The 20,798-nt window shown below is 45.0% G+C and overlaps 1 protein-coding gene across 2 annotated transcripts in view; it reads left to right on the top strand.

Moving 5' to 3' along the window:
• CYTH1 (cytohesin 1) overlaps window positions 1–20,798 on the top strand; it is a 79,963-nt gene that overhangs the window by 19,047 nt on the left and 40,118 nt on the right. The window contains exon 1 of one of the 2 annotated variants that reach the window (XM_082372777.1): window positions 16,032–16,851. The exons of the other annotated variant lie outside the window; for it this stretch is intronic. Within the exon in view, the coding sequence (XP_082228903.1) occupies window positions 16,824–16,851 (28 nt within the window). The 5' untranslated portion in view covers window positions 16,032–16,823. Of the gene's footprint in view, window positions 1–16,031; window positions 16,852–20,798 lie in introns of those variants that run through there. 2 annotated transcript variants of the gene reach the window in all.

Raw genomic sequence — 20,798 nt, 5'->3', positions numbered from 1 at the left:
ACCTTGTTATGTACCGTTTTCTGTCCCAATTGTTAGTACTGCTTAATTTAATGGTTGTGATCTCCTGCAGGATTCCCTCAGGTCAGTGTGTAAACCCCACGTGATGAACTAGGGATGCCAGCAGCCCTCTGAGCCTTCGTTCGCAGTCTGTCAGCCTTCGGGGTGGGATGAGAGGCTTGGCCCCAGTGTCCTCGTGCTGCTGGTGACTTTTGTCACCCAGCTCACTCAGGCACGTGCCTGAAGACTTAAGGAAAGGAGGAGTAAACCTCTCGGGAGATTGGGTAACCCCTGCGTGTACTCTTTTTCTTGATGTGTTCTTGGATGTCTTGTTTCCCGACCAGGATTATACATGACGTTTTGGCAGGACCGTCTTTTACTAAACAAGAAGTTTTGTATTCTGCAGAACTACCTTTAGCTTTGTACTTAAGTAGGCGTTTTACATTTTCAGTATAGGATTTAATCTGTACCATCACTTTACGATAAGAGGTTTGTGACATTATCTCCATTTACTAGGTCACAGTTACAAACTCATTGATGTGCTTTTGCAAAGTTCTCAGTTGTCGTCTTATTTGACAGCATTATTTGTCCTGATCATCCCAAACCAGTTAATTGATGATAGAGGTTTTCCTCCAGTTAGATACATTTTAAAGGTAATTTCTATGGAAATTGATATGAAATGCATATGATAAAGCTCTTTCCTTTCCAGTGGGAGAGAGCAATGAATAACAGTCCTTTCTTTCCCTTTCAAGTTCCGAACTGCTGGAAATAGAGAAAGCAGTCAGAAAGTGGAGATCAAATCACCAGCTTTATAACTGGTGAAGAGAGGGCGTCCCCCTAACTCCAGGCATCTGGGAATAGATTGCAAGTTTGTAAAGTAGGTCACATCTCTCCCTCTTTCTTCCCCCTAATTGGATCTTCTGAACATTTGGCATCACCATTTGGTATAACCAATAGCTTTAATTAAGTACTGCCTATCCTCTGATGTCTCCTGAGCTTATACAGCCAGTCCTCGTTATTTGTGGATTCCGTATTTGTGAGTTTGCCTCCTCGCTAGAATCTGTTTGTAACCCCAAATCAACACGACAGTGGTGCTCTCTCTGTTGTGTGTGGACGTGCGCAGGGCAGTGAAAGATGCGGGTGGTCCACCACGGCTCCCAGGGCCCTCTACCTCCCCTTTCAGTGCTCAGGCCTTAAGCAAGGGCCCTGGATGCACTCTGCTTAGTGCCACGTTTTTGCCCTTTCTGCTGGTGATTTCTCTGTTGAAAATGGCCCCACGCATAGTGCTGACGTGCTGTCTGGTGTTCCCCAGTGCAAGAAGGCTGTGGTGTGCCCCACTGAGAACACACATGTGTTTGATGAGCCTCCTTCAGGCATGAGTTCAGTGTCAGTGAGGTGTCCTGAAACAAGCTTACGTGTTGATCCTTTGAGGAAGTGGGATCAGGGGCTCGCAGGAACCTAGCCCTGTATTTCCCCTGGGGACCTTGGTTCAGTGTTTGGCAATTCTGGGTTAGCAGAGACTTTCTAGGACGTAACTGCTTGAATTATGAGGACCGACTGTACCTCTAGCCTTCTTCCTCCCCCTAAGCTTCAGGCTCGGATGGCTCACTGCCTCGTTTGTCATCCCCCCGAGATGTCTGAACGGGGCCTCATGCTCAGTGTGGCACCGCAGAGCCCCCAGCTGTCCCCATCCTAGGAAACAGCATGTCTGCCCGCGTGGTGTGCAAATCACATGTTGAGAAATCAACCCTCATTCCTCCCTTTCTCTCGTTTTCCACATCCAGTTCCTTAGTAGTGCTGTCTATTCTACTTCCAAACACGTTCTAAAGTCCTCTGTTTTTCTCCATCTCTCCTGCTGCCACGTGAGTGGGGGTCACTGGTATTGCTCCCCGGATGTGACTCCAGCTCCCTGTGTGGACCTCACTGTGCCCCCATATCCCATGCTCTCCCCCTTCTGGGCACCTGATTAGCTGTCCCTTTTCAGGTGGACCCAGAGAATTTGTGTGGGAGCACTTGGTGTTACTCTGGGTGATGGTAGCTTCTGCAAACAGAGACCTGCCTCCAAACCTGGTAGGAATATTTTTGAGACTGGAAGGGAGGGGTTTTTTTTTTTTTTTAGGGAAAATAAACATCTGAATAGTGGTTTAAGAGCTTGAAGAATATCTTGAAGAAATGCCCCTTCAAGAATAGATTATTAGAGTTTCCTTATTTGCTTTGTATTTTACTGAAACCACCTGCCTTGTAAAACAAGGAGATTAGATTTTAGACAAAACCATGGTTTCCGATTAGTTTGTTTTTAAAATCAGTGACAGGTACCAAGAAGAAGTTTGGACGGGCTGCTTGTGTGGTACTGCCTTCCGCCTTCTCTGCTCTGCCCCTTGACATAGCGTGGGCATGGTCTGTCTTCCTCCTGCTCCTCTGTCATGTGATGGCTTCATCAGCAGGGCCCTGGTTTCTTTTCACTGGTTCACTTTGCTCTCTGTCAGCTGAGTAAAAGGATGGGTGGAGTGCACCGATTTTGTAACTTGGTCTTGTGGTTTTACAAAGAAAGGGGGTGATGTATAATTAGTAAGGCAGAAAGGGAGCGAAGGAAACAGGAAGAGGATATACAGTGCTTGTGCATCAGAGTAGATGTGCAAAGCAACGAAGAGTGGGCAGGCAAGCTCCTGTGTTCCCCAGCCTTATCTGTCCTTACTGTTTGAGCTGTCAGAGAACTTTGCTTTCATACACGCTTAAATTTCGCACCATGATGGCAGTTGTTTCCGTATTTATTGAAGGCTGGCCATTTTTTTCCAAAAGTTATTAATTGAATTTGGTTTAGAAGTACACAGAACACCATTCCCCTAAGTAGTAAAAGTACCAGAAAGATCATTTCTTTTTTTTTTTTTTAATTTATCTTCTTATTTATTTATTTATTTTGGCATGCGGGATCTTTAGTTGTGGCTTTCAGACTCTTAGTTGAGGCATGCATGCGGGATCTAGTTCCCTGATCGGGGATCGAAGCTGGGCCCCCTGCATTGGGAGCGTGGAGTCTTACCCACTGGATGACCAGGGAAGTCCCCAGAAAGATCATTTTTGGAAATACCAGTTGCATTTATTTTAAATAGCTGGTGCTTGTCATGTATTACTTTACTCCAGTTAAAGAATGAACTTGCCTGATAGCTTAGTCACCATTGTCCCCTACAAAACCATTAGGCTTGTTTGATCCGTAAACATTTTCCTTTCAACCCAGGACAGCGTTAAAACAATCCATTCATCACGCAGTGGGTGATGAGTATTACACTGAGCTGATGGAATACCTAACGTGATTGCTCCGTGATTACCTGAGAGCATAGAAAGCTGGTTCAGCAGACACTTTTCATCTTTGAGAAGGGGAGTCTTAGTTCACAGAATCATAAAATGTTTAGAGGGGAAACTTACCATGAATCTGAGTCAGCATCTTTAGTTTTGTTTCCTGTATATGGCTTGACGGTGAGAGGGTCGCGGGAGGAGGTTCTGGAACTGGAATTTGAATAGGTAGAATTCAGGTAGAAAAAACTAGAAAATATTTTAAAGTTTATTTTACCACAGTGATACAATATATACACATAGTTTAAAAGATCATACACCACATAAAAATTTACATGCATGCTTTTTAAAAATTAATTAATTAAATTTGCCTGGTCTTCTTTGAAATTATCAATTGCTTTCTAAAATACTGCAGCTTTGCCCCAAGCTTATCTATGATGCTTTCTATCTGCTTAAGCACATCAGTCAGTTGTGTCCCCCTGGACAGCGCACATGATTTTTCCGCTCAGATCTAGATCAGTTGCTCTTAAGTCTGCTGTGCGGCCTTTGTTTCCGTTTCCCCCCCAGAGTCATTGGGCATTCCCTCTCTGTTGGATCACCTTTTCCTTGGTCTGTGTCTTTCCTGTTTTCAGTTTACCTTAAGTTTACAGAAGCATATTCTCTAGAAGTTTCCTAGGAAAGGGTATGTGGGAGGTCGGTGTTCTGAGTCTGCATGTTAGAAAATATTTTGGTCTGTACTTAACACTTTTTGGATTTGGTATAAAATTCTTGCAGTAAAGTTTTCTTCTGATTTTAAAGGCTTTTTTTTTTTTGCTTGTCCATGAGGTTTATCCATGTTGTTTCATGTAGTTATAGTTTGTTCACTTTTACAAATGTATGATATTTTATCTTTTGAGTATGCCACAATTTTAAAAAAGTCTGTTCCACTTTTAATGGACATTTAGGTGGTTTCCATTTCAGGGTTATTGCTACAAATGCTGCTGTGACCATTCACATTCATATTTCCTGGTATTCATGTGACGGGTGTATACCCAGCAGCATTTATAGGAAACTCAGTCTGTTAAAAGCTAACAGATGCTGTCAGCTATTAGTCCCTATTTATGCTTTATTTCATGAGCAGTTTACTTTGATAAAAAGACCAGAATTCAGCCTTTAGGAGAAGTTTCTTACTGGTTCATATTTGTGTTTTATAAACTTGTCTCAGTCGAGAGGGGCTGTCTCTTAGGCAGTTTCGTTTCGTACTGGTTCATATTTGTGTTTTATAAACTTATCTCAGTCGAGAGGGGCTGTCTCTTAGGCAGTTTCAGAGTTAAGGGAACTCACTCTTGATGACTTCCTCACTAGGGGCATCTGGTCCCTGTGCCCGGAGTGTGCATCCCGTCAGGCTGGGGGAGCACATGGAGAGCAGATGGGGGCGAGGGCACCGCCCCGGGAGGGCTCCACTGGGCTTGGTGGTGGCAGCCGTGGTTGGCGTGGCTCCTCCACTCTCCCGTGTCCTCAGCTTCCTTCATCGTGGAAGGGGATGGTGATGGTGGTGGCAGGGGTGCCTCCTGATCTCCTCCAGGGTTGTTCTGATGCTCAAGAAATCCTGTATTTCTGTGAAAATATCTCTGTGTCTCTTTGGAAACTGATACCGCTTTTCAAAGTTACCTGATTGATTATGATGCAGTAGCACGTGTCCCTTCAGTTGGGGTGACAAGACCTCAGGCTGTCTAGCAGTTCCGTGAGCCTGGTTCTTGTTTGGAATTCCACATCCTTTTGTCTTTGAATCTGCATTTCCTAAGTCCCTTTTTCTTGCAAACTTCTCTCCAGGTAGGTTTCCTGGCTGCGAAGAGAATGTGCAGCCCAGCCAACACAAATGTCATTCTGTGACTTTGGGTATAAAATCATTTTCAAAAAGAGTAGGGTAACTGGACTGAGGGTTTGTTCAGTGGAGGGAAGTTAAGTTTGGGGCCACATTCCTGGAAGGATGAATCATCACTACGCGAATGACGGAAATGCAGGTGGGTCTCTGTGGATGGCGGGGTTCTCTCGGGGTGACAGTAGATGGGTGGGGAGCCACGCAGGACCAGGTCTTGAAGGGCCTCTTGTGCGGGGCGGCTCTGTCTAAAATGCCCTTCCTCTCCCACGCAGCGCCTGCTTACCCCAAAGGTCATCTCTACTTCTTCCTTTAAGATTGTGGCCACAAAGCGGTATTTGAATCTCCCCGGATCTCCTCCTAAATACCAGATAATGCCACTGAGATTGTGGATTTTCCCAAGTCACTCTCCGTTATTGGACTGCTCACATCCCCATTCTCCCCGCCTCTCCCAGGGACTGATTTTTGGTGTTCTTCCTCCAAGAACTTGGAGCACCCGGCCCTCGCGTCCTAGTCCTGAGCAGCGTGAGTGGTGGTTTAGGTGACCGCTACTGCTGCCACCAGCCCGGGCCTCCAGAGGCCTGTGCTCTCTTCACCTCTGCACCCCAGCACGCAGCTAGTGTGGTGCTCAAACTGAACACACAGTAGAGACCCAAGTCCTTTTTGAGTGGATGCAGAGTACTAAGCACTTACAGTTTTCAAATAATGAATACTGTGTGTGTGAGCAGCAGCTAGAACATGGGGGGCAGGCATCCTCAGGGTATTAGGCTCTTTCAGGTTGAAAGTAAGAGACCCTCAGGTTACCAGGTGATGAGACTTTCTCCTAAATGGACACAGGAAGTGGGAGGTTCAGCCGCCACAGTCGCTCTGGGTCCCGGAGCTCAGGTCTGTTCACGGGGAAATGGCCTTGGGAATCCCAATCTTGCAGAGGGTGCCTGTTTAATTTCATTAGTCCACGTGGTGAGGAACAGGAAGTAGGAGGTTCAGAGGAGAATATAAATGCATTTCACACACCACAGGATTCTGGACAAGAGAAGCCTGTGTATGGTGTTTTTGTTTTGGGTTGGGGAGCGTCACTGAGGTTCAGCTTTCACCTCTGTGATGCCTTTTCTGACCACCACGTTGAATACTTTAATAACCGCTCCCACGCACGCACTCCTGATTCCTTCTTTTCCACGTAGCACTTGCCACTTTCTAGCGTGCTAGTTAATTTATTATTTATTGTGTATATTGTTTGTTGTCTGTATCTGCCCATATAACATAAATTCCCATTGGCTATCACCCATTCCCATAAATTAGTCACAGTGTACAGACAAAGGGCAAACCAATTTTCATATAACAAAAAACCCTTCAGAAAATGAGAACTGCTGAATATCACCAGAGCATGCATGACCTGTATACTAGGTAGAACATGACTTTCTTCTTCTGTATACATTCAAAAGGTAATTTATTTGCAGAAATGGCTAATTGTAAACCTTTTAACAGTCTTCTCATGTAGCCAGCAGAGGGCAGCACAGACTGAATTGACCATATCCGGAATTTTGACTTTATTTTAAACGGCATTTAAAATTGCAGCAACTGCTTACAGGTGTAGTTCGATATTTATCAGCATCAAGTTTAGTATACTTCGTTCTCATTTGTGAGTCGTACTGTTGCTCCTCTGTCCTTGTGAAGGAAGATGTTTCTGTTTATCGCGAATATGTCAAATTCATGTTTTCTAAAGCGTACACAACACGCTTCCGAGTGTGATCGTGACGGCAGGTGTGAGTCCTTTGAGGCATCGTTCCATCATCACCAGGCAGTGGGTAATCATTTATTTACCCGGGCTTCTCCGAGGGATGGTGCTGCCCTTACCCACTCTTGGAGGGCTGGGTCCAGGTGCAGATTCCTCAACACGAGGGTCCTCTCTGAGCGTCTGGTGATGTGTCGAACCCCTTCTCAAGGAAAAAAAGCACAGAAACTCAAAACCACGTGTTTTTTTCAGTTTTATGGCATTGATAATGGATTTTCTTCACGTAGAAAATAAGACCAGATTTTGTGAAGAATTGCACCTTTCTCATTTTTTTCTTGCAAAAGGTAATGACTCTTTTTGGAAAAAATTGAAATTCAGATTGTATACATAAAATAAAGGCTAAAAGGGCATGGTTTGGGCTTTTTAAAAAAAATATCTAATTGATTTTTACTTTTGATGATAAAACTGCCAAAAATTCTGCCTCATGAAGTACGCACTGGCAGATGTGATCAGGTGCAAAGTAAGTGCACGTCCAGGAATTTTTCATTTGAATTCTCTGCGACACACACATGGTATTTCTTTTGTTCTCAAGTCTTTTTTGTGCAATACTGATTTGATGCTGTTTGTGTCTGTGAGGAAAAACAGTACAAATCCATGTTTTTCAGGTAATCCAGGAAGTAGAAGTAACCTTTAAAAGAGTTTTGCAGTATTTCCAGGCAACTGGATTTCTGTCTGCAGAAGGCTGAGGTCTTTGTCACTTTCCACCCCAGCTTACAGATGCACTTCTGGGGGTTTGAGGACACTCCTGTGACTGCATGCTCTAAGCCCCTCTCCTATTGGCAGCTTATCAGGAAAGATCTAAGCTGCAGAGAAGGAGGCCATCAGGAAGCAAAACAATTTATCTCCAAATCTCAGAAAGACTTCAAGGCACCATGGGCCTCTGAGAATAGAGATACGGAGTGAGGCTAGAAACTGGAGGGGGGGTTGGAAGTCATGGCAGGCAGTTAAGACTTCCAGTTCTCTTCCATCTCCTGTAGCAAGGCGATTTCTCTTCCCCCTTGGTAAAACATGAAGATGAGCCTGTAAGGAAACTGAGTGAAAGTCTGTGTACTTACTTACGAGCTCCTTACCCTTTCTCCTCTACCTAGCTTCCCAGATGCTGCTGGCCAGGTTTATAGCCCACATAGCTCAGGTAGGAGGTTGGAGATCACTTCTTTAGGTCATTGCCCAAGAAAAAAGAACCTACAGAGTCCTACATGTGGGATATCCACATGTTATTGCTTTATTATTTTACAAAGACACCCCCCACTCAATAGGTCACAGCTACTACACAGGGCTTTTAATCGGGTTGTCAGTGCCTCTCTCTTAAATGTAAAGAAACAGCCTCTGTTTACTAGACATTTAAGGAAAATCCCCAAACATTAACAACAGAACAAAGCAAACGGAAGAAAAGAAATTAGAGGAAACAGGTCATGGAAGAAAACCTTATAAACTATATACTTGGGACTTCCCTGGTGGCGCAGTGGTTAAGAATCCACCTGCCAATGCAGGGGACACGGGTTCGAGCCCTGGTCCGGGAAGATCCCACATGCCGCAGAGCAACTAAGCCCGTGCGCCGCAACTACTGAGCCTGCGCTCTAGAGCCCGAGAGCCACAACTACTGAGCCCACGTGCCGCGAATACTGAAGCCCTCGTGCCTAGAGCCCGTGCTCTGCCGCAGCAAGAGAAGCCACCGCAACGAGAAGCCCGTGCACCGCAACGAAGAGTAGCCCCTGCTCGCCGCAACTAGAGAAAGCCCGCGTGCAGCAACGAAGACCCAACACAGCCAAAAATTAATTAATTAATTATTTTAAAAAAGGAATCGTGTTTAGAAAAAAGAAAGCATAAATATTAAATGATAATTCTGAGTTTTTTTTAACACAAAAAGATTATCTCACTAAAGGCAGAATGTATCATACTTACTTTCTTCTGTTTAAATTACAGAAGGAATACATGATTACTATGTTCTGGGGTGGGGGGGAAGTGCAGAACACATAAAATACAAAAATAAAAGTCTTTTTTTTTTTTTTTTTTACTGCCTACATCACAAGGTTAAACAGTGTGTGTTTTTCTACAAGTTTTTTTTTTTTTTTCATTTAATTTGTCTTAGAGCACATAGATCTACCTCAATTTTTTTAAACTGGTACATTCCACAGCAAAATCTGTACTATACTTTGATTTTGTACTGATGAAACTTTGTTTCCAGTACTTTGCTGTCACAGGCTGTGTGCAATCAACATTCTTCTACTTCTATCTTTCTGTACGTGCAGAAGAGATTCAGAAACGCTGAATTACAGAGTCAACAGGTCTGGGCAGCTAACTTTTTATTTTGAAAATTTTTAGACCTGCAGAAAAATTGAAAAAACATGGAGTTGCCATATGCCCTCTACCCAACTTCCCCTAAGGTTACTATCTTACATACCACAGTACAGTTATTAAAACCAGCGAATTAACACCAATACAATACTAGTAAGCAATCTGGCAGTCCTACTGGAACCTCACCAGTTTTCTCACTAAGGTCCTTTCCTTCTGGTCCAGGATCTAATTCAGAAGACCCCACTGCAATTAGTTCTGACCACGACAGTTCCCAGTCCTGTGTGTCACGACCTTGACACTTCACAGAGGACTTCTCGATTATTTTGTAGAATGTTCCCCAGTTTGGATTTGCCTGCAGTTTTCTCCTGATTCAATTGAGGCTGTGCATTTTTGGCAAGAATGAGGTTGTGTTCTTAGTGCATTGTGTCAGGGTCCATGATGGTGATGAATCCTTTTACTAGTGATGTTAACCTTGAACATCTGGTAAAGATGAGTCCACCAGGTTTCTGTAAGTTTCTGTGGCTGGCTGTCCTTTTGTGATTCCTAAGAATCTTGTTGGGAGATGCTCTGGGGTGATGTGGATATCTGTTCCTCGCCATCCTTTCTCACCCCCCAATTTTCGTGTCAACGGCTGGGTGCTTCCTCAAGTTGGCTTCTGTGTCTTTCAACCTGTCCCCATCATTCTCTGAGCACTTCCTCACTTCCTGCCATCACAGGATTTTCCGGGCAGGCTCATTTTGTATTTTTCCCTACCCAGCCCTGGAATCAACCATTTCCCCAAGGATCACAGGTTCCTTTTAATGGGGAATGGTATTTAGAAACCAAGATCTGGGCATAGGGGCGTACTGTAGAAACATTTTTAACTGGGACAGACATTACCAAACTGCCTTCTGAAACTTGGCACCACCTGCTCCCCACCACACACTATGAGAATGTCCCCTTCCCTACAACCTCACCAATGCTCTTTAACACTCTGGTAGTCTACTGGCTATTGTAATTTATACTGCCCTGTTTATTAGGGTTATTGGCTGTCTGTCTTTCTTCTCTGAATTGTTCATATCCTTTGTCCTATTTTGCTACTGTTGTTTGTCTTTTTATTGGTTTGTAGGTACTCTTCATATATTTTGGATAGTAATCCTTTGCTTGTAAGTGTTGCAAATATTTTCTCCAACTATACTGCCAGTCTTACCTTTTTTATGAGAGCTTTTGTCATACAAAATAGAATATAAATAATATATTTATATATTAAGTTCATTCATATGAAGTCAAGTTGGTCAATTGTTTTTTCTTTTATGACTTCTAGGTTTTTGTGACCTGCTTAGGAAGTAATGTTCCTTTGCAATAAAATTAGAAAAAATTCACTTAAAAATGTACATATGTACATATATAGGTATATATAATATATACTTTTTATATTTACATACTTATATTTGTCATTCTGTACTTAAAGAAACAAAACAAAAAACTCCAGGTGGATTATAGGTCAAAGTACATATACATATATAAGATACACTTTGACCTATAATCCATCTGGAGGTTTTTTGTTTGTTTTTTTAAGTATAGAATGGCAAAGGGAATCTAAATTTTTTCTGGATAGTCAATTGTCATCACCATTTATTGAAGAGCACATCCTTTCCCTGCTGACCTAAAATACCACGTGATCAGTACAAGGTAGTGACTAAACACGCAAGCCCAGGAGTCAGCTGCTTGGGTTATAGCCCTGGCTCCATGGCTCACTAGCTGTCTGCTTACTCTCTCCATGTCTTTTAGTTTTTTCATCTAGGAAATGGGGAAAATTTTCCCACTTAGTAGGGTTATTGTAAAAGTGCTTAAAACAATGCAGACACCTAGTAGACACAATACATGTTAGCTATTATTATAGACTAAATTTGCACGCACACATTGGTGTGTCTAGCCAATGCTGTCCAAAAAAACATAGTGTGGGCCAAATACATAATTTAAAATTTTCTAGTAGCCACATTACACAGCTAAAAGATAAATGGTAAAAATAACCTTAATAATATATTTTATTTAACCCAATATATCTAAAACATTATCATTTCAACATATAATCAATATAATAATTAAGATACTTTGCATTTTTTTGGTGCTAGGATTTCAAAATCCAGGGTGTGTGTTACACTTAGAACATACTTGAAGAACTCAGTAGTGGTTACCACACGTGACAGTGCAGGGCTAGACTAGTTCATGACTTGGTTGTATATTCTTGGAACAATATCACATGTGTACCTGCAAGAAAATTACTAAACTGAGCAGCCACCCATAACTGAAAAAAATCTCTTGACAAACTAGAAAGAGAAGGAATCCTTTTTTAACATGATAAAAGGTATTTACAACTTATAGTAAATGTTATATTCTGTGGAGGAATGTAGAAAGCTTTTCCTTTAAGATGGCGAAGAAATGAAGGGTGTCCACGCTCAGCAACTTCACTGGTGCTGTACTGCAGGGTTTTCTAGCCCAATCTTTCTCAGCCACGGAGCCCCAGGAGAATTGGGCCCGAACGCTCTAGCCGGGGAAACGGGGCAAGAAAAAGGGCACAAGGATTGTAAAGAGGAAAAAAAGGAAACGATTGTCTCACAGGTGGATTGACTGTCCATATAGAAAAGGTAAAAAACCTAAAGACAAATTGTTAGAATCATTCACAGAGGTTGGCAAAGCTGCTGTTCACAAAGTCAACATATAAAGCACAAATGCATTCCAATATATTAGCAACCAACAGTAATTAAATACCTGGCGATAAATCTATCAACAATGTGCAAGAGTTTAGTGGAAAAAAAATTCTAAAATTTTATTGAAAGACTTGAAAGAGGACCTAAATCCATGGAGAGAGAAAGTGCACTCAGGACCCAGCACACTCAGATGTCAGTTTTCCCAGAGGATCTACAGATTCAATGTAGATTTGCCACTGCAAATCACAATCCCAGCAGGTTTTACTTGTCTGTTTTGGGGGTTTCTTCACCGCAACGAAGAGTAGCCCCGCTCGCCACAACTAGAGAAAGCCCACGTGCAGCAACGAAGACCCAATGCAGCCAAAAATAAATCAGATAAAATAAATAAATTTATATATAAAAAAACTATATACTTAAGAGTCTCAGAAATTATATTACTGAAACAACAGGATGCTATCAAAAAGGAATATTCAGAGATTAAGAGTGAGTTCTTGCAAATTAAAAATAGCAAAAATAGAACATTCAATAGAAAGGTTGGAAGATAAAGCAGAGAATCGTCTTAGTTCAGGCTGCTGTAACAAGGTACCACAGGCTGGGTGGCTTAAACAACAAATGTTTATTTCTCACAGTTGTGGAGGCTGAAAGTCTAAGATCTCAGTGCTGGCCTGGTTGGGTTCTTGGTGAGGGCCCTCCTCCTGGTTTATAGAGGGCTATCTTCTCGCTGTGTCCTCACATGGCAGAAAGAGAGAGCTAGTTAACTCTCTGGCCTCTTCTTATAAGGGCACTTATCCCATCAAGGTGGCTTCACCCTCATGACCTAATCACCTCCCAGAGGCTCCACCTCCAAACACCATCACATTAGGGTTTCAACATATGAGTTGGGGCGGGTGGGACACAGACATTCAGGCCATTGCAACAATATTTCCTAGAAAGCAGCTCAAAAAGGAGAGGAAAAGTAGGAGTGAAAAGATAAGAATAGTTAAAGGATTCACAGTGGAGGCCCAGTGTCTAACTAATAGAAATTCCAAAAAACAAGAACTGGGAAAAAAAAAAAGGACAGGAATTTATTAAAGAGTATAAGACTTCAGACATAGGTTCTACCTGGTGGCTAACATAACGTATGAAATTTCACAATACTGAGTGTAGAGATAAGGTCCTAAAAGCTTCCTGAAAGGGGAAAAAGGTCACATACAAAATATTGGGAATCAGAATGGTACCATCACTATGAGCAATACAGGAAGAGGAAACAATGAGCGGATGCCTCCACTATGCTCAGGAAACGTGACTTCGCTTAGAATGCCACACCCCGCCAGAATGTCAGGTGTGAGAGAAGAGACATGCAAAATTCACAACAACGACGATGAAAACCCACCCCTCCACAGCCTCTCTCTGCTAGTTGTTAGAGAATGTGCTCCACCAAAAGGAGCAAGCAGTCCAAGAAAGAAAAAAACCATGGAATCAGAGACTCAGGTCCAGCGGTGGGAAATGTCTGGGGGGTGCTCAGGGTGGTGCCCCGAACGCGGGCCTCAAGAGCCAGAAGACCAGGCTGAGTAGGAGTGTGGAGGTTTCTGGAGGCCGTCTCAGAAAACAGACCGCTCGGCGCGTTTGACCGTCTTGACAGTTGCATAGCTTGGTAGAGAGTTTGGCGTGAGCAAACAGAAACAAACAAAGGACACTTAGTCCATTCTGTGGTTATTTTAATCATAGTACATTATATAGCTGAGCTGTGAGCAGTGTTTATGGGAATACTAAATACTGATTTAACCAGAAATGTTTGTGTAATTATACCGAGTGGGCGTGTGTGTGTGTGTGTGTGTGCATGTGGGAGGGGGGTGGGGGTAAAAGGCGAGTCTTCATCTTCCATGGCAGGCAGTTGACGTCTAGAGGTGAAAACTCGAGAACAAGTAGTGTAACTAGTTATTTCAAAACAAGGAGGTGATGAACAGAAGAAATAGTCAAGAGACCTACGTCTGTGAAGCATGAGTCGGGGGTGGGGGGTGGGGAGTTGGGCAGGAAGCCGTGGTTTTCTGTTTTAAGCCTTAGGTACTATTTGCTTTTTATATGATGTGTGCATCTTTTGCTTAGAGAAACAAACCAGGCACGGTGGTGAGAGACGAGCCTGAAGAGGGACAGGGTCCCAGGAAGGGGGTCTTGAAACTGGTGATTACGGGGCTGAGACTTGGTGGGCAGATGTCAGGCCATTGAATTCTTCAGGGCCGGTTCCTGGGGCCTTGTGGTTTGTGTTGTGCCCTCACAGCTCCACTCTCTATGCTCTCCCTGGTCCTCTGGCCCTGTTGGATTATGTAGGAGACTGGCGGGCCAGGGGACAGTGAGGTCAAGGTGTCTTCTCCCCACCAGGGAGCTAAGGTCGGCTGAACCCTCTACCTGTGGTCCTGCCAGCGGCCTCTCTACTCCGCTGCCCAGCAGGCCTGGCCTGGGTCAGGGCCGCCCCCTCTCACTGGCCCTGCTGCTGCGTCTCTCCCTGTGGTCTCCCCACACTCCACCCTCACTTTTTTTTTAATAGCTACTCTATCTATCTATCTATCTATCTATCTATCTATCTATCTATCTATTTATTTATTTATGGCTGTGTTGGGTCTTCGTTTCATGTGAGGGCTTTCTCTAGTTGCGGCGAGCGGGGGCCACTTCTTCATCGTGGTGCGTGGGCCTCTCACTATCGCAGCCCCTCCCGTTGCGGGGCACAGGCTCCAGACGCGCAGGCTCAGCAATTGTGGCTCACGGGCCCAGTTGCTCTGCGGCATGTGGGATCCTCCCAGACCAGGGCTCGAACCCGTGTCCCCTGCATTGGCAGGCAGATTCTCAACCACTGCGCCACCAGGGAAGCCCCTCCACCCTCACTTTTATAGACAGTCCCTCTCTTCTCTCCAGACTCCCACTCTGAGTGCGTCTCTGTCTCCTTGGGATTGTGACTGACGTGGGTATTGTGCTGAGAAAAAGACTTTTCCCAGAACGTTACGTGGATATTCATGGAGGCTTTCTTTCAGGCTACATCCTGATAAACCCATTGTAAGCTGAAAATGTTGTAGGTCAAAAATGCATGTAATACACCTAAACTGAACATCATAGCTTAGCGCAGCCTACCTTAAAGGTGCTCAAAACACACACAGTGTGTTTTGCCCCCCTGCAGTGGGGCAAAATCATCTAACACAGAGGCTATTTTGTAATAAAGTGTTGATTTTCTCATGTAATGGCTTGAATACTGTATTGACACTGAGAAGCAGAACAGTTGTCTGGGTCCAGGATGGTTGTAAGTGTATCGGTTGTTCACCCTCGTGATCATGGGCTGACTGGGGGCTGTGCTCGCTGCTGCTGCCGCCCAGCATCACGGGAGAGGATTGGACCGCATACCGCTAGCCCGGAAAAGAGCAACGTTCAAAGTATGGTTTCTACTGAGTGCATGTTGCTTTCACACCATCATAAAGTGGAAAAATCATAAGTCAACCATTGTGGGACTTCCCTGGTTGTCCAGTGGTTAGGGCTCCATGCTTCCACTGCAGGGGGCATGGGTTTGATCCCTGGTCGGGGAACTAAGATCCTGCATGCCGCACGGTGTGGGAAAAAAAAAAAAGTCAACCATTGTAAGTCGGGGACTGTCTGTATACTTATCTCTTGAGGTAAATATATCTTAAGGATGAATATATCTCATATATTGTATAATATATGTGGTTATACATATGAACTATGACAGATATGAGAGATATAGAGATATAAAGAAATGTATAGGGCTTCCCTGGTGGCACAGTGGTTGAGAATCTGCCTGCTAATGCAGGGGACACGGGTTCGAGCCCTGGTCTGGGAAGATCCCACATGCCACGGAGCAGCTGGGCCCGTGAGCCACAACTACTGAGCCTGCGCGTCTGGAGCCTGTGCCCCGCAACGGGAGGGGCCACGATAGTGAAAGGCCCGCGCACCGCGATGAAGAGCGGTCCCCGCACCGCGATGAAGAGTGGCCCCCGCTTGCCGCAACTAGAGAAAGCCCTCGCACGAACCGAAGACCCAACACAGCCAAAAATAAATAAATAAATAAAGTAGCTATAAAAATTAAAAAAAAAAAAAAGAAATGTATATATAGTTAAATTTTACATGTAAAACACAGAGAATAAGAATATAATACATAAAACAAAAATCTGGAAAAATGTAAAGAATATATACTGAAATGTCATCAGTGGTTATCCCTGGGTGACCCGCCCCCCGCCACTACTGTAATCTAATTTCAATAATAAACATGTGTCATGACTATAGTAAGAGAAAAGAACAGTTTGGTGCAATATATTAGAACATAGAATGGGGATGAAATTGAACTTATATTGGGAATAATGCCCTTAGATTTTTTTTTTTTTTGGCCTCTAAAATCCGCCTTCTACTTTTATCCTGTGACCTCACAACATACTGTCATGATTACGATCTCTTAGTCATGCTCTTGGGAAATGCGCTGTTATCTCCTTGTGAGACAACCAGGGGTTTTTAAGTGATTCCATTCTAAGAAGGTACTTGGGAAGTGAAGAGAGAGACGCCAGCTCTGTCTGCTGCTTTGGGCGAATCTGAGACCAGAAGTGCCTCTGTTACTCGTTGGACTCCAGCTCAGACTGCTTCCAGGGAGGAGGTGTTTAACCTCTCGGAAGCTACTTGAGCTTGACTTCAGGAACTGGGTGGTGGCCGTGAACTGGGAGTGACGCTTCTGTGGCTGGAGGCTGATTGGTCCAGGAGTGCAGCCAGCGAGTTCCCTGTCGGTCCAGGAAGCAGCTCTGAGCTGTCCCGGTGGCTGGACAGCTCACAGGTATTCCTGCCCCACCTGGCCCTGCCTCCCAGGGAGTCTTTGCTCTGAGTTCTCCTTTGAAGAACAAAACCCAGCAACCTTCAAGGTCCTACTGTGACAGAAAAGATGGTCCTTAAAACCAAAGAAGAGGACGGTGAGTCCCAGTCCTGGCTTGGGTGTATGGGGTGGGGTTTAAGTAGCTCTTTTGATTGACATGTGAAATTCTGTGACGACAATTTTACTGCCTCTTGAGAAGAAGTACCAACCGACAGTCTCTTGCCTCTGTGTGTGCGTGTGTGTGTGTGTGTGTGTGTGTGTGTGTGAGAGAGAGCGAGAGAGCGCGTGAGCCAGAGAGATGCTGTGTTTTTAAACTGAAGACGTCCCCCAGCCCCCACCCCCACTCTTTACTTTTCATTGAAGATCCCCCTGGGTGCGTCTTGGTGGCATGTGCCCTCCTACTTGGTGATCGTGTCTGATTTCCTGAATCTGAGCAGCAGTCTTAGAAGCTCTGGAAGTTGCGTGTACACCCAGAGTGAGTGTGACACTAAAAAGGAAAGATGTTAGAGACCAGGTTGAAAGTATTGGTGAGGTTCAAGATGAATATTAACCATTTTTATTAAATAAAAATGTAACAAAGAGAATATCCATAGTTATTTGATCTTCCTCTTTTGGTATTAGGTAAAGACTGAAGCCTTGTCAGGTCTGGGGAACTTCCTTCGTCTTCTCCACACCCACACTGTAAACAGTGAAGCTATGAGTAAAGGGGTGACAAATTTTGTGGGTTATAAATCCCAAAAGCTTTTGCAGAAGAACTGGCTTAAAGCACCCTAGGTCCGGGCTCTCAAATGTTCTGAGGTTAAGTTTTGTGTGTGGATGTGTGTATGTTTTCTTGTGATGCTTTCATCAGATGGCCATGTTTTAATGCCATAAGACAAAAAGCAAAATGTATACTGGTTTGTAGCTGGTACTGAATGATATGAATAAGTCAGAAATAAATATTAGGCTGTTTTTCAAAATGGATTTTGTGAAAGTGATAATAAACTTTGGGGGTCCTTTTTATGCTTTTCCTTATCTGGTTCACTATAAAGTATTTTCAAGTTTTACCTCTATGTCAGACAGAGTATCTTGGACCATATTCACAGGGTGGTTGGAAAAGCTGTACTGTGTGTGAAAGCCTTTGGGGGAGAGGGCATCTGGTGTTGATAATGACCCTTGGCATGTGAAGAGGGGACGATAATGAGGCAGTTCTAGGTCAGGGCTGAACCGCCCCCATGGGAGGTTTTGTATCTGAAAGGTGAGTCCAGGGTAGCCAAGGTCTCTCGTTCAGCAGGGGAGCCTCATGAAAGTGGAAGAGGACGTTGGCGGCTGACCCTGGGTTCGTAGGGCCGCGCCGGCCTGGCCTGGGCAGATGGCGACCGCTGCTCACGGAGCCAGTTCTCCCCTCTTGCCTACTGCTGCTCCTTCTGCGTAGCCTGGCTTCAGACCCACCGAGGTGGTGCTAACCGTCGCTTCAAAGTCAAAATCAAGGGGTCCCACGTCGTCAGCCTCTAGCCATCCTAGAGGCTTTAACATTCAACATAAACTGCTCAGTGTGTGTGCCCTTGATTCAGGGGTGGGAGTAGGGCCAGGGCTTTTAGAGATCAGATTTTAGTGGTAGGATTAATGTGCAACTTTGCCTTGAAAAAGTCGCCTTCAAGAGAGGGTGGTTCTCCATTTCCCTCAACCCTCCTGGGAATGTTTCATCTTGTTGTCTATTTGGGACATTAGGGAGGGCAGTGTTGCTAAGATAGATACCCCTAGGTATTGAGGTGAGATGCAGAAGTGGCATCAGGCAGATGTGAAAGTGAAGGGAGCAAATGGACTTTCCCGGGCAGGTCCCCAAGCATCCTGGGGAGGGATGGTCAAGCGTCAGCGTGTGCTTCTCACGCAGTTGCATTGATTAGATTGTTACCCAGAGAGCTGCCCCACACAGGGGAATGAAGTTTTCAAAAATGTCTCTAAAGGGGCTTCCCTGGTGGCGCAGTGGTTAAGAATCCGCCTGCCAATGCAGGGGACACGGGTTCGAGCCCTGGTCCGGGAAGATCCCACATGCCGCGGAGCAACTAAGCCTGTGCACCATGACTACTGAGCCTGCGCTCTAGAGCCTGTGAGCTACAACTACTGAAGCCCGCGGGCCTAGAGCCCGTGCTCTGCAGCAAGAGAAGCCCCCGCAATGAGAAGCCCGAGCACCACAACGAAGAGTAGCCCGCGTGCAGCAACGAAGACCCAACGTAGCCATAACTAAATAAATAAATAAATTTATTTAAAAAAAGAAAATGTCTAAAGAAATCAGATCCTACCTGCTGCACGAGTGTCTAATCCACAGTCCTTCAGTTACAGATGTGGCTTTGCCTCTGTCCTGACTTGGTACTTACGCTCATCAATTTCTACTCCACTTATGCAGGTGTGTGTGAGTGAGGACTAACCAGTGGCAGTTGTGCAGGTGCCTGCGAGACTTAACCACTGTACTGAACTGAGCACTGTTTTCTTAACTGCCTGGGGCTATTTTTTAGCCGTTTAATCTTACCTTTTGAGTGTTTGGTCCTCCTTGGTTTGCCTTTGAGCCTTCTCTTTGGGATGGAATCCCAGCTCCTTGGTGTGTGTGACACGAGGCCTTCACCTGCATAGCCCAGGCTCTCTGCCGGGTGCCCTGGGCCCTGACCCAAGGTGTGCTCACTGTCTCCAGGAACCCAGCTACTTCCTGGCCTCCTCCCCTCACTTGGGATGTGCATCCGCGCTGTCTCTGCTTCTCCATTTGGGGAACTCATTTGTTCTCAACTCCTGGCTCAGAGGCTTGACTGCTGTGAAGCCGCTCGGTCCCTGGTGTCCTCTGAGTCCTGGGCAGGCGTGGCCGCCGTGGCAGCATGTGCTACCACCACAGGCTCGCTCGCCTACCCCTCTGGCCTCTCCCTTCTGTGCAGGGCATGGGCTGGAGCTCTTTGAATCCCAGCTCCGAGCACAGGCTGGGCATATGCAGATGCACAGTAAACGCTGAGCTGACGTGGCTTTTATTATTCCCGTGAGAGAAAATAAAGAGCTGAGGGCTCAGCCAGTGAGTTTGAATTGGGCTTGGTCTGTTTGTGGATTATTTATACTCATTGAGTCTTACCTCTATAAACTGGAGGTAACAGTGCATAGTCCATTGTCAGGAAATGCACAGAGTTCATAGTCGGACTTTGTTGTCAAGTTCAAATAAAAATGGAAATGGAAAAAGATTTTAAGCCATGGATACTATGTGAGTATAGGATAGTGTTATTTATAGGAAAATATGCTGAATAGAATGGAATTAAATAGAGTGCCTCTCCCTTAGGACATTGGATTTTCAGGTTGCGTCTAGAATACTCTCTCTGATGGTAACTTACCCCTCATCCCATCCTCTAAACGCGTTCCTTGTCATTATGCCAGCCTCATGTTGGGCAGGTTGCTGAGGTCGAGGCGAGTATTAAACAGAAAAGCAGAGGTGCTGTAAGTGAACATCTGTAGATACTCCTCACTCCCTTCCTTAGGAGTTGAGTTTGTATTTTGCGAAATCAAAAATGGTTACATCTTTATTTGTAAGCTAGAGCGCTTGGCGCTGTACAAAGCACACATCTCAGCAGACCTGCATCACCATCTGCTGGGACCAGTTTTGAAGGGGACTTGCTCTGGTCTGGATTTCATAGGCTCTAGCCTGGATTTCATAGGCTGTCTGTGGACCGCACCAGCGTGAGTGCCCGCAGCGTTGAACAGAGGGTCAGGACTGCCCTTTCTTCTTGATGAAAGAGATGAACAGAAATGGGCCTCGGGTTCTGCTCTGAAAAGAGCGGACCTTTATCCATCGTCTAAGGCTTTCTGCAGCCTCCCAAGTTCTCTTTGGTACGGAACATAAATGCATAGGGCTGGCTGCCAGAGGTCAGGACCCAGCGTCCAGGAGGCAGGTGGGGTGCGGAGGGCAGCAGGTGGAGTTGTCTGAGGAGCCAGCATTGTGGAAAGAAGAGGCAGGGAGTGTGGGTCTTGGCAGGACACCGGTCTGGGGCCTTAGGAGCCCCCAGCCTGCCAGTGGGCAGTGGAGACGAGGACAAG

This window comes from Balaenoptera borealis (assembly GCF_965194805.1).
Source record: "Balaenoptera borealis genome assembly, chromosome: 20".
Taxonomy (NCBI): domain Eukaryota; kingdom Metazoa; phylum Chordata; class Mammalia; order Artiodactyla; family Balaenopteridae; genus Balaenoptera; species Balaenoptera borealis.
This window is presented reverse-complemented; position numbering and strand designations above follow the sequence as displayed.